General features: G+C 41.8%; 1 protein-coding gene across 2 annotated transcripts in view; it reads right to left on the bottom strand.

Annotated features, from left to right (window-relative positions):
* The window catches only part of ATP10D (ATPase phospholipid transporting 10D (putative)), a 106508-nt gene that overhangs the window by 30279 nt on the left and 63738 nt on the right, over nt 1–12491 (bottom strand). For both annotated transcript variants that reach the window (XM_047719219.1, XM_047719218.1), the window contains exons 11-13: nt 5267–5455; nt 2210–2819; nt 1483–1589 (exon numbers count right to left, since the gene is read on the bottom strand). In XM_047719219.1, the coding sequence (XP_047575175.1) occupies nt 1483–1589; nt 2210–2819; nt 5267–5455 (906 nt within the window). The remainder of the gene's footprint in view (nt 1–1482; nt 1590–2209; nt 2820–5266; nt 5456–12491) is intronic.

Here is a 12491-nt window from a genome sequence, read left to right as displayed (position 1 = left end):
GAAGGAACCAATGGTGCATTTTCCTTCTTCTTTAGGTTGCCATAGAGAGAGAAATCTACATTACAAGTTTCCTAAAGCAACATGAAATAGAGGGAGGAAGGCAATTTCTCTATCTACTTATTCTTACCCACAGGGTTAGTGGACCTAGGACGAATCTGACATCTCCTGGGCTGCATTTTTATCAGGGGCAGGATCATTCCACTTGAAAAGGTAGAACTCTCTCCCCTTTTCCTTTGATCTTGAAACTTTCCAGTTAGCTGGCTGACTAAGTGTTGACTAGGAGTCTGCAACAGATCCCAGTTGCCCTAAGGCAGATCGTAAGAACTAGAATTTGGCCAAGAAACAAGAGATCCCTATGTTTGCCATAGGTCCTAGTAGAGTCTCCAATTCAGGCTTCCAGGAGGAAATCATAATGAATGGCAATTCATGCACCGAGACTTTGAATTGCATGTATCTGCCTGTCTTTTATACTCATTGGAGCCCAGAATGACAGAGTGAAATCAATACTCTGGCTTCTAACACAGCAAAAATTAACCACAGGGTTCAGAGGGAGAGAAAGTGGGGCAGGGGAGTGTTTATATGGAGAAGAGGCAAAGAAGTGGCAAGATGAATTTCTTGGTTCTTTTCTAGTAGTTTCCCTACATGGACTTGTCGTTCTTTGTTTCATGTTCTTCAGTGTTCATCAAAGTCTCTGTTACACCTCTACAACTAACTCCCTTCCCTCCCCCGTAAGACAGCCTTCTCTTATCTCAACCCCTACTTGACTCCCTCTCATTGCAGCTGAGAAGCTTGACTTGGTCAATACCCAAGCCACATCCTACTGGCATAAAAACGTGACCAATTCACTTGAAAAGGGCTCCAGGTCTGTTTCCCCCATGTCCCCAGGGGAGGGTCTGGTAATATCACCCCTCAACTTCTTGGAGTTCTGTCTTCTTCCTTATTACTTCAGTGTTTTAGAAAGCATACACAACATCTCAGGATTATTCTCAACAAGAGAATAATCCATACTGACATAACATTTAATAAAATTACTTGGATTGATAGATAAAGACTTATGAGCATGTAAGGAAAAATTGTGAGAACTTTAGGGGAAAATTAAGGCCAGTCTCTGGCCTCATTCTTTCCAAAGAACATTTAATGCCGAGATGATATTTACAAAGGACTGAGGGAAAAGAAAGTAGGTCCAGGGACTTTTAGATTTTTATTTCCAGGCAAACTGCAGCTAACGCACTAAAGCACTCACAGACACACTGAAACGGGGAGAACTCTGAAAACAGAATTTTCAGGTGTTCTTCTGGCAAAACACTGAGAACAAACTCCAACCAATCAATGCATATGGAAGATTGACGCTGTGAATAGAGAGCCCACGATCCAAGACCTTCCCAAGCGTGCAGATCAGAGTTTGACACACGCTCGACCCCGAAAAGTGAGGGCCACCCAAGTGAAAGAATGAACACGATGGGCCCAACACAGCAGCCTCACCTTCTTTGCTATACATAAAGTGCGTAGGCCCCGTCTGGCATAGTCATCCAAGTGTTTCTGGGTTTTCTCCCTTATTATCATCTGCTGTTTCTCCAGACTTGCTCCATCTGAAATAATTAACAAAACAAGTATTCCCACCAGTCTGCCCAATTACAGAGATGTTTTTACAAACAATGGTATAGTTTCCAACCCACAACAGACAAAAGACCTTGTAGTTCTGAATCCCAAATGCACATTTATAAAAGGGACTCTAAATAAATCTTTCCCTTGTTCCCTTCCTTCTAGAAAGAGGGAAAGTACCAAGAACTTAATACGAACACCGTTCCCACACCATCAATAACAATAGTAACAAGAACTATCATCATTCTAGCTGCCTCCATTGGGGAGGCACTGGGCAGAGGCTCTATGCGTAGTGCACACAGTATGCCATTAAACCTCCAAGGAACCTATAAAACAGGTATGACACTCCCCACTTGTTGAACACAGAATAGGTAGGTAACTTCACCAAGACACCACCGATGACACGCCAGATGTGCACCCCAAGTCTGTGAACCACCAAAACTTACATGCATTCTCACCAAATAAATCCTAGGCAGCTTCCCCCATTTACAAAGTGCAGCTGGTCCCCAAATATACACGTGTTTCTCTTTATAGAACCATCAAGATTGGCCTTTCAATCTCTGAACCGCGCATATACCCCTCCACGCTCTGCGCAGTATGAACTCACCCGGGGAAGCCACCGAGAGCAACTCCATGATGACCGAGTCAGCACCCTTCGTATACACCACGACTTGGTTGGAAAGGGGGTGCCGAACAACCACAGACATTCTTTTTCTTACAGAGTCGAAGGGCAGGATGTGTAGGAGTTGAAATGTTAATGGCCCCAGAGTGGCGAAGTCCACCACCACCTGCTCTGGGGTCCGGGAGCGTAAAGTGCACTGGTAAGCCCTGGCCGCATACACCAAGGCAGCCTCATCTGGGCTCTCCGCCTCGTAACACAGGGTGGAGGTGGAGGGCTGTCCAGGGGAGGGCGCCGCCTCGCCCTCCGGGAGGCCACGATCACCGTTCTGTTTCTCCGTATCTGGAGGGCAAGGAGAGTCCCCAGACCCCTGGGGGCACTCGCTCCCAGGGGAGGCCTCTTCCTCCACTGGGGAAGCCAGTTTCATTCGACTAAAGAGGGAGAGTCTGCTCACAAAGGCATTTGGGACCCCAGGAGAGGGCTCTTTCCCACTGGCAAGCGATGGCGAACTTGATCTTCGGACAGACAATCTCTGGAAGAGGTTTTTAATCTCTTCCAAGGACTTGATAGGCATTCCACTCAGGGACGAGAGCCCAATCTAGGAGAGAAGATGCCACAGAGTCTCAGTAATAGAATAAAAAAGGCAGTGGATGACACCGTTAAAGTCAAACTAGGAAATAATTAGATAAGGAAAGAGTTACCACTCCTTAAACAGCCAGCAGCCTGCTTCATACATAAGACTGCCCCCAGAAAATCCAAGCAAAAATAAAAATGGCCATAATGAAAAATATGTGCTAATGTTGATGGCATTATAATTTCCACAACCATTCAGAAAGAGATGTGACAAATGATAGCAAAACATAAAATGCTACTATTGCTACCAGTGGGCATACGATAGCAGTGTTTCCTAATGAATAACTTAAAATATAGATAATCCATAATATTTATTATGTACATCCTAGCAGTAGCAATTTAAAAATAATAAGCAAATTAAGTATTCAAAAATAGCAAAACAGCAATATCTTCTTAAATATTTTAAAAATAAAGTTTAGAAAGCCTATGGGGTGAAACTGGAAAACCTATAAAAATGTAAAAATTGTGTGAACAATATAAAAATTTTTTAATTGTGTGAACAACATAAGAAACAAGTTGAGTAGTAATATACATTCAAAACACTGGAAGAAAGTTAAGTCAAACAATTAGCAAGATGGGGCGCCTGGGTGGCTCAGTGGGTTAGGCCTCTGCCTTCAGCTCAGGTCATGATCTCAGGGTCCTGGGATCGAGCCCCGCATCAGGCTCTTTGCTTGGAGCCTGCTTCCCCTTTCTCTCTCTGCCTGCCTCTGCATGCTTGTGATCTCTCTCTCTCTGTCAAATAAATAAATAAATAAACAAACAAACAAGATGGGCTTTTTTCCCTTTCCCCCACCAGATTCTATAAAAGGTTGTTACTATGACTTTTTCTGTTGTCTTAAAAAGGCCAGTAAAGAAACTGACCTACAGAAGAGTTATCAGCAGAAATTATCAGCTTATCAGCAGAAATTCACAATGAATGTGAGTCTCTATTATAATTTATATTACAGAATTTTTAATAATTTTTAGCCTGATGTTTTTCTAGCTCGTAACATTTATGTGATTAAATGTAGAATTTAATATTAATTATGAAGGCCAATTAATTGGATCCTAAAACTTTGTCATTCAGAAATGCCCAAGATATTAAAAAGTTTTTTTCCTAAAAATTATTAATCTTCTGACAGTTGGAGAAACACATGTGGTCGATTTCCACACTTACTAGAACTTGGAAATGAAAAGAAACCATCACAGGTGAGGTTTCATCTTCTTTGTAGATTCTGTTTAGCTCCTTATTATTCACTGTCTCAGTCATTACCTCAAAATATCATGAAGCTTAGGCTCTTCTACCTGTAGAGACCTTCTTTCGGACTACAGGGTATTATATTCTTTGGGGATAAGGTGACAGTATTTTTCAAACAAAAAACACCAAGAGGTGCCTACTTTGGAAATAGGTGTATGAGAAAAATTGTCACATGAGGAGAAAAAAAGAACATCCAGTGATTTATTCTCTAATTACATAATCACTTTCTAAAGAGAAACTCTCTAGCCGAAAGTCTTACAAAAACAGTTTTCTGATCAAATAAAAGCTTAATTGGAAGTTAAGTTATTTTTATGTTAAAGTTGACCACCTCTGAAGTTGCTAAAAGAAAATGATCTGATGGAAAATTAAAATTTAATTGGGTTGCGTCGCAAATTGAATTTTAAGTGGATATGTGCAAAAGGGAAGAAAGTTATACACAAGGAAGCTAGCACAGCATGTGGTGAATCACCGGTCTTTTAAACTTGTTTTTCTTTTTAATTGAAAATGAATTTTTCCATAAATTCTAAACTATAAATTGACTTTTTCAATCTAGCTTTTATGGGAACTGTAGCATCTTGATACATTATAAATATATTGGATTTTTAAATTGGGTTAGAACTAATTAGAACTAACCCAACTGGTACAGGAAAATGGTACATTAACATTAAACATGATAATGAATCCAATACTTTTTATTTCGCTTGACATAATGCATATGATGTGGGAAGTCTCAGAAGCCTCAAAGAAGCTTCAATTTGGTAAAGAAACTATGCAAAATGAACACAGCCGCATTCTACCAGAGCTATTCTCATCAGCTATCCTTCTAGAGGCAAAACAGTAGAACAGCACTGAGCCATACTTCATGGGTTCAAATCTCACTTCCCCCACAAATTGGCCCTGTGACCCCAGGAAACTTACTTACCTTCAATTATAAAATGGGGAATAGTGGAGTAATATTACCTGATTTATGAGGTCATTGGAAGGGTAACATGTTAATATCAATAAATCACTTAGAATATCGTAGTTACAGAGCAGAGATTAAGTGATGTATGTTAGCTGGTATTGTTATTATCATTTAGCATTAATTATTATCTACATAACAAAACCAGTATAAGTACATTTAAACCCGAAGTTCTCTTCTGGAAAGTAACCCTCATTTGTATTAGAGATCTTACCTTTTGTCGTGGTTGGTTGGGAGCAGAAACCACTACTGTGTTGCAAATTGCCAAAGCAATAAAGAAGTCCATGATGGACAAGGTCTCCAGTAGTGGATCTGGGATAGTCTCATCTAATGGGGTAAAAAGCTGTGGTGTAATCTGACTAAATTTGTCCAAAAGCCTGGTGTCTGGTACCACATCTGTTTCCTGAAAACCCAAGAAGACAAAGTGTTATTACAGTAAGTATCTAAAACTGTGAGCTTTAAATTTACAGGAGAAGTAGTTTTATAAGCAGAATCTATGAACCTGTGATAGTAAACTTTATTCTCCTAAAAAAGATTTAATATATATGGTACCATGGAAGTGAGAATAGGAAAATAACAGACAAAAAAAAAAAAAAGGGAAAATCCAGAATGTATAATTCTGATGGAGAGTACCCTATTAATTTAAACTCGTCAAGAGACAGGAACAACGCCTTCCACCAAAATCTAGCTGAAATACACAGTTGCCACAGCATCCAAAAGCAACTGACAATTCATCCAACAACCGAGGAGTACCAACTGTCTTTGAAGTCAGGACATTATTCATACCATGTTATTTTAACAAAATATCTTATGGTTCAAATCACTACTATTATAAAAATGAAAGCAGAAACAAGAGGAGAACCTCCCTGAGAAATACAAGAGGAGTAGGGGAACACATTCAAAGATCATTACTAGTAACATACTATAAGACACTAATGAGGGTTCCTCTAAGAGATTTCTGATCATCAAATACATTCGGCAACTGTGCCCTGTGCCCTCCTTTTAAAGATCGTGAGCACAAATTAGCTCTCAGAAGTTCTACTGTTGAACAAAAATATGTCCATTTTGTTTAACACAGTGCTTCTCACGCCTACTGAAGAGTACTGGTTTTAACAAAGGAATGTTGTAGTAGAAATCTGTTTATAATCTGGTAACGTGTAGACAACTGCTTTAGAAATTTTTCAGATGAGCCAAAACAGGGACCATCTGCTACAAGTCAAGTTTTTACAAAAGCCAACACTGTATTCTAGAGGAGCCGTGGATGTAGTTGGTTGGCAAAGCGAACTGACTGCCGGAAAGCCAGGAGAGGTGATTTAGAAGCAGGAGTAAAATGGGGAGATGTCAGACATGTGAGTTTAGACTCAAAAGACCACGGCTTGTATTTCACGCTTAGCAATTTGGTGAGAACTAGCATAGGCTTAATAAGAGCATGGGATGAAAATCGTGTGGGCTTGGGTTTAGGCCCTAGACCCACTGGACAGTAGCTGGTGGCCTCAGGCAGCTTGTTCAACCCACCAAGCTTCATTTCCCTCTTCTGAGTAATACTAAAAATAACACCTATGTTACAAGGCGGCTGTATAAAGTGAGTGAGATATTGAGGTGATAACCAGCACAAAAGGAATCTTCAGGCAGGTTACCAGACTCACGATGGGTCCACACTATCTCTGCCACAAAGCATTTTTTTAAAAGATTTTCTTTATTTGAGAGAGAGAGAGAGAGAGAAAGAAAGAAACAGAGAGCATGCATGAGTTGGGGGAGGGGAAAGGCGGAGGGAGAAGCAGACACCTTGCTGAGCAGGGAGCCCGATGCGGGGCTCAATTCCAGGACCCTGAGATCATGACCTGAGTCAAAGACAGACGCTTGCTTAACTGACTGAGCCACCCAGGTGTCCCTGTCACAAAGCATTCTTAAAATTTCTATCTAAATACATCAATATCTACCATAGTATGATGTTTGACTTGGCAAAATCTGAATTTTTTACAGTTGGTGGAGTTTATCATAGTCCCCAATAATCTGATGGCTGTTCTCTAATGAGTCCACCACAATAACCTCATGAATCTCACGTACACAGTAACACTGAGCCAGTGCCTGGGGCCCTCAGTTCTTCGGAGAACAATCCTTTCTTCAACAACCTCCTTGCCAGGGTGAATAAAAGTCTGAGAGACTTCTTTCTTACTCAGTGCTTAGTCAGCCAAGGGATGACTGGGAAACTCGTTACATGATATTTATCAAGGTCTCTGATTATACTGTCATCTGGTGCTTGTGAGATTCCATGGGCTGGAAAATGTTTCCAGAGACATGTGTCTCAGAATGCTAATATACAGTGAGCCAAAAAAAAACAAACAATAAAACACCCAACTTATTTCAGAACGAAACTCTAAGAAATATTTAAATCAAACAGGTTTCTTTACTGCAGCTCTTCTCAGAGAGGTTAATAGGTACTGGGACTCTTCCCAAATTAAATTTTTGGGAAGCCTTCCCAAATTAAATTTTTTATTTTATTTTATTTTATTATTTATTTATTTATTTGACAGACAGAGATCACAAGCAGGCAGAGAGAGAGAGGGAAGCAGGCTCCCTGCTGAGCAGAGAGCCCGATGCGGGGCTCGATCCCAGGACCCTGGGATCATGACCCGAGCCGAAGGCAGAGGCTTTAACCCACTGAGCCACCCAGGCGCCCCCCAAATTAAATTTTTTAGAGACATCTGCTCTGTGGAACACATTTGGGATTGCCTTAGAGACCTTATAAGCTTATAGTGATTTCATTGTCTCAATGAACTCTACTGACTAATGACTCACTTCAGGACATAAGGAGTCCCCTGAATTCCAAAATCAATCTAAGACAATTGAAAGGTTTCTACCTTCCACTTTCGTGGTAAACACTATTGACATAAGCCAGTCTCACATGCCAGTTGGGAAATGTGACGACTGCCTGAACCGAGAAGCTGGACCATGAGCCTAAGAAGAGAAGAAATACTAGACCCTTTCAAAAGCGGGGCTCTTGTCAGCAAAACTGTGTTTACAAAAAGTACTCTTAAATGTGGGAAAAACCCAGAAACTCAGGACCACACAAGACAACCATAACACAATACATGAAAGGAGAGCCCCCGATATTTAAGAAAAGATCTGTATCATCCTGAGCTGCAGGCACGTAACATTCTTTCACTTAAGTTGGTCTCTCTAAATAAATTAATCCCTAGTAACTAAGATACTTAGCTGCTGAACTGAAGAGAAGGTACAGAGCTATCACATTCAATTCTGATCTCTATGACTGTATCTAGAGGATACAAAAGGAAAAAAAAAAAAGATAGGATCTTTTCTGAGATCCAAATCTTCCTCACTGAGACCCTGTATTACAAAATTGGATTTTGCTCTTTTTTTCTGTGATGGACAGCTTCTGCCTTCTCGGAACTCTGATTACCCCAAGAGCCAGGCCCACATCATGCTGCTTTAAATGATTCCAGGCGCATGTCGTTCTTAGAGTTTGTAAGTTCCTTTAATGGAAGGACCATCCTGTATTGATCTTTGGATCCTTAGCTCAATACCCAGCACGTGGAGAAGAATAAAAGTTTACTGTACACGACTACCAAACACTTGCTGTTTTTATATTATATAAGTAGGCGCTGGAGAAACAGAGTAAAAAGATGCCACTCGGGTGCCTGGGTGGCTCAGTGGGTTAAGCTTCTGCCTTTGGCTCAGGTCATGATCCCAGGGTTCTGGGATCGAGGCCTGCGTCTGGCTCTCTGCTCGGCGGGGAGCCTGCTTCCTCTCTCTCTCTCTGTCTGCCTCTCTGCCTACTTGTGATCTGTCTGTCAAATAAATGAATTTAAAAAAAAATCTTTAAAAAAAAAAAAAGATGCCACTCTTTAGAAAACATACATAACCCCCCCACTTTGCCTCAAATAGACATTTTTTTTTTAATGCAGAGAAAAGTTATCCTCCTAATTAAAGAATTTAAGCACAATGTGGATAGTTTCCTACAATTAAACAAAGCCTTATCTGGTTTCATGTTAGGAGTCCTGAATCTTTGTCCGAATCTTATATAACATCTGACTATTTAAAATTTTAGATTTTCATGATTCACATTATGCCTTCCTACCAGGTTGCAGGTCTCATTAAACAAGCAAATGTTGGCCAAGACCTCTCTTTGCCCTCTAACAGTGCTGGCTGAAGCTTTACGATGGCCTTAATAGTGCTCCCCATTCCTCCCCTAGTTCTACCAGTGGCCATGGCTCTTATTTCATTTTCCACTACCATCCTACTCCATCTTTAGGGGCTCACTGGCCCACCTAACATGGCTGAAGTATGGACACACGAGCCTTCTTCTGGCTTCCTCAGATTCCTGACCATCACAGACCTGAAGGAAAAAGACAAGTTCCCACAACCACACATGGTCGTTCCTCCCCTACACCACGTTCGTCCACAGCCCCTTGTCTCTGAGCCTCCGCAGTTGCCACACAGTCTACCCTACATGCTCTTCCTTTTCTCCTCTGCAAACCCCTACTCATTAGTTTAATCCCAACTCAAGTTTTACATCTCTTCTGTGGCCCTTCTCAATCCCTCCTCATCCCCTGAGAGTCGATCACTCCCCTCTTTGCGCCCTCGCTCTACTCTGGTTTAACCCACCGTTACGGCATCTATAACACAGGATGGTACGTATTTATTGATATGTCTGTCTCCTCTACCTAGAATAAAACCGAAGGACAGGGACATGTCATATTCATTTTATATCTCAGTGTCTAGTATTTTGCCACTGTTTTTCACTAAGCCATTCATTCATTCATTCACTGATCCCATCAATATTTTGCTGATCTATGGTGTCAGGCACTCCTCAGGGAAAGAGAGGTGCCTAGGGCAGACAGGATCCTAGCTTGCACGGAGGTCACATTCTAATGAGAGGAGATATCAGATCCACACACTAACCTGTGAACAAGTAAGATGCTTCTAGAATGAGACAGAGAGACACAGGGTGGGGATGGAGGTGGAAAGAACTTTGGATTAGGTGGTAGGGATGGTTTACTGACGAGGTGATTCTAAGCTAAGGCCTCAATGACAGAAAGGAGATCATACAGGGCTCTAACAGCTACCCAGGCTGAATGAACAGTGGTCTCACTGAATGAAAGCAGAGAGAGGACGAAAGAAGCACAGAAACACTGGCCTATCGGGACGCCTGGGTGGCTCAGTTGGTTGGACGACTGCCTTCGGCTCAGGTCATGATCCTGGAGTCCCAAGATCGAGTCCCGCATCGGGCTCCCAGCTCCACGGGGAGTCTGCTTCTCTCTCTGACCTTCTCCTCGCTCATGCTCTCTCTCACTGTCTCTCTCTCAAAGAAATAAATAAAATCTTAAAAAAAAAAAAAAAAAGAAAAGGTTTCTATTTCAAATAGGTAAAATGAACCCAGGACTCAGGGGTCTCAGTGACATTTTAATTCCCAAAGGTTGGCATATTTTTGCCAGTACCCTGCCTAGGATCCTCACTCCTGGCTCTCAACTCGCCTCCCCGTCCAAGGTGCCATCTTCACCATCCTCCATTTCTAGATATCATGGCTCTCGATGTGCTCTCAAGTTGGTATTCTTTTTTTAATTAAATTGATTCTTTTTTTATTATGTTGTGTTAGTCACCATACAGGACATCATTAGTTTTTGATGTAGTGTTCCATGATTCATTGTTTGCCTGTAACACCCAGTGCTCCATGTAATCCGTGCCCTCCTTAATGCCCACCACCAGGCTAACCCAATCCCCCACCCCCATTCCTTCTAAAATCCTCCGTTTGCTTCCCAGAGTCCATAGTCTCTCATGGTTCATCTCCCCCTCCAATTTCTCCCCCTTCATTTTTCCCTTCTCCTAATGTCCTCCGTGCGATTCCTTACACTCGTATTCTTAACCTGGGCTCCACGGACAGGCTTCTGCAATTGTATGCAAAACTTTTATAGATGCTAATTTTTCAGGACAAAGAATTTATAGCTTTCTCAAAATAATCTCACGTCTACAAAAAGGGTAAAATGAACTTGTCTAGAGCAAGAGTGAAACGATCTCGTATCTCAAGGAACACCTACCTCTTTACCCTATATATAACGGTGTGGTTTTGAAAACACAAAACCAAACAACAACCCCAGTGTGTCTACTCAATGAGAATGACACATGGCCTTGAAGTATAGGACAAGTGCTCACTTCGGCAGCACATATACTAAAACTGAAGTACAAGACAAGTAAGAAAAAAAATTAGACTAAATGGGGAGACTGAGCGTGGTAATCAGCTTCATTTAACAACCTTCAAAACTACTTCTCGAGGGGCACCTGGATGGCTCAGTCAGTTAAGCATTTGCCTTCAGCTCGGGCCATGATCCCAGGATCCTGGGATTGCGGCCCTGCATCAGGCTCCCTGCTTAGTGGGGAGTCTGCTGCTCTTTCTCCCTCTGCCTGCTGCTTCCCTTGCTGGTGTGCTGGCTCTCTCTCTCACTCTCCCTCTCTCTCTCATGAGTAAAAAAAAATCTTAAAAAACAAAACAAAACCAAAAAACCTACTTGTCAAGAATGGGCACACAAGTCACTGCACTGGATGCTGAGGAGTCAAGATGAGAGTTCTTGCTCTCAAGGAGTTAATGGTGTACGTCAGAGGCAGAAATAAGAAATGAGAACCAAGGAAGAGAGGGAATGTGTACAGAGAGTTCAGGATCTGAGAAGAGTCTGAGAAGTCTTCAGAAGGAAGAATATTTAGGGGCACCTGGGGGGCTCAGTCCGATAAGCAACTGACTCTTGGATTCAGCTCAGGTCATGATCTCAGGGTTGTGAGATCAAGCCCTAAGTGGGCTCTGCAGGGTCTGCTTGGGATTCCTTCCCTCTTGCTCTCCCCCTCCTTCTCAAGCCCTCCCACCGCTTGCGTGCAGGCTCTTTTTCTCCCTCAAATAAAAAAAAAAAATGTATAATAAAAAAAAAAAGAAGGAAGAATATTTGAAGTAAGAACTAAGTATTATAAGAATTAAGTATTTCATCAGGTTTGGTAGACAGAGGTAGGTTGCCAATAGGGGAGAGTACATTTTGGATGGAGGAAATGATACAGATGAAAGAACAGGCTAAGAAATATCATTTTTTTCTAAGAAGACAATGAGACTAAATCAGGAAACTGAGAGCGTGGGTGGGACACAGGCCCTCTGGGTAGCCAGGCCCTACTACTTCCAAGGAAACGTGAGTCAACAGGTGGTAACTTCATGTACATGAAAAATGTAAAACCTTAGTAGAGGAATAGGTGAAAAGAGAGGAAAATAGATATTTATTCCAGATACAGCCTTTTTAAAAACGATTTTACTTTCAAGTAATCTCTACACCCAATATGGGGCTCGAACCCACAACCCCGCACGAGATCAAGAGTCATGCGCTTTCCTAACCGAGCCAGCCATATGCCCCTTTTCCTGATATGGCCTTAAAGTGAGGGCACAGAAG

Source organism: Lutra lutra, chromosome 2 (assembly GCF_902655055.1).
Source record: "Lutra lutra chromosome 2, mLutLut1.2, whole genome shotgun sequence".
Taxonomy (NCBI): domain Eukaryota; kingdom Metazoa; phylum Chordata; class Mammalia; order Carnivora; family Mustelidae; genus Lutra; species Lutra lutra.
This window is presented reverse-complemented; position numbering and strand designations above follow the sequence as displayed.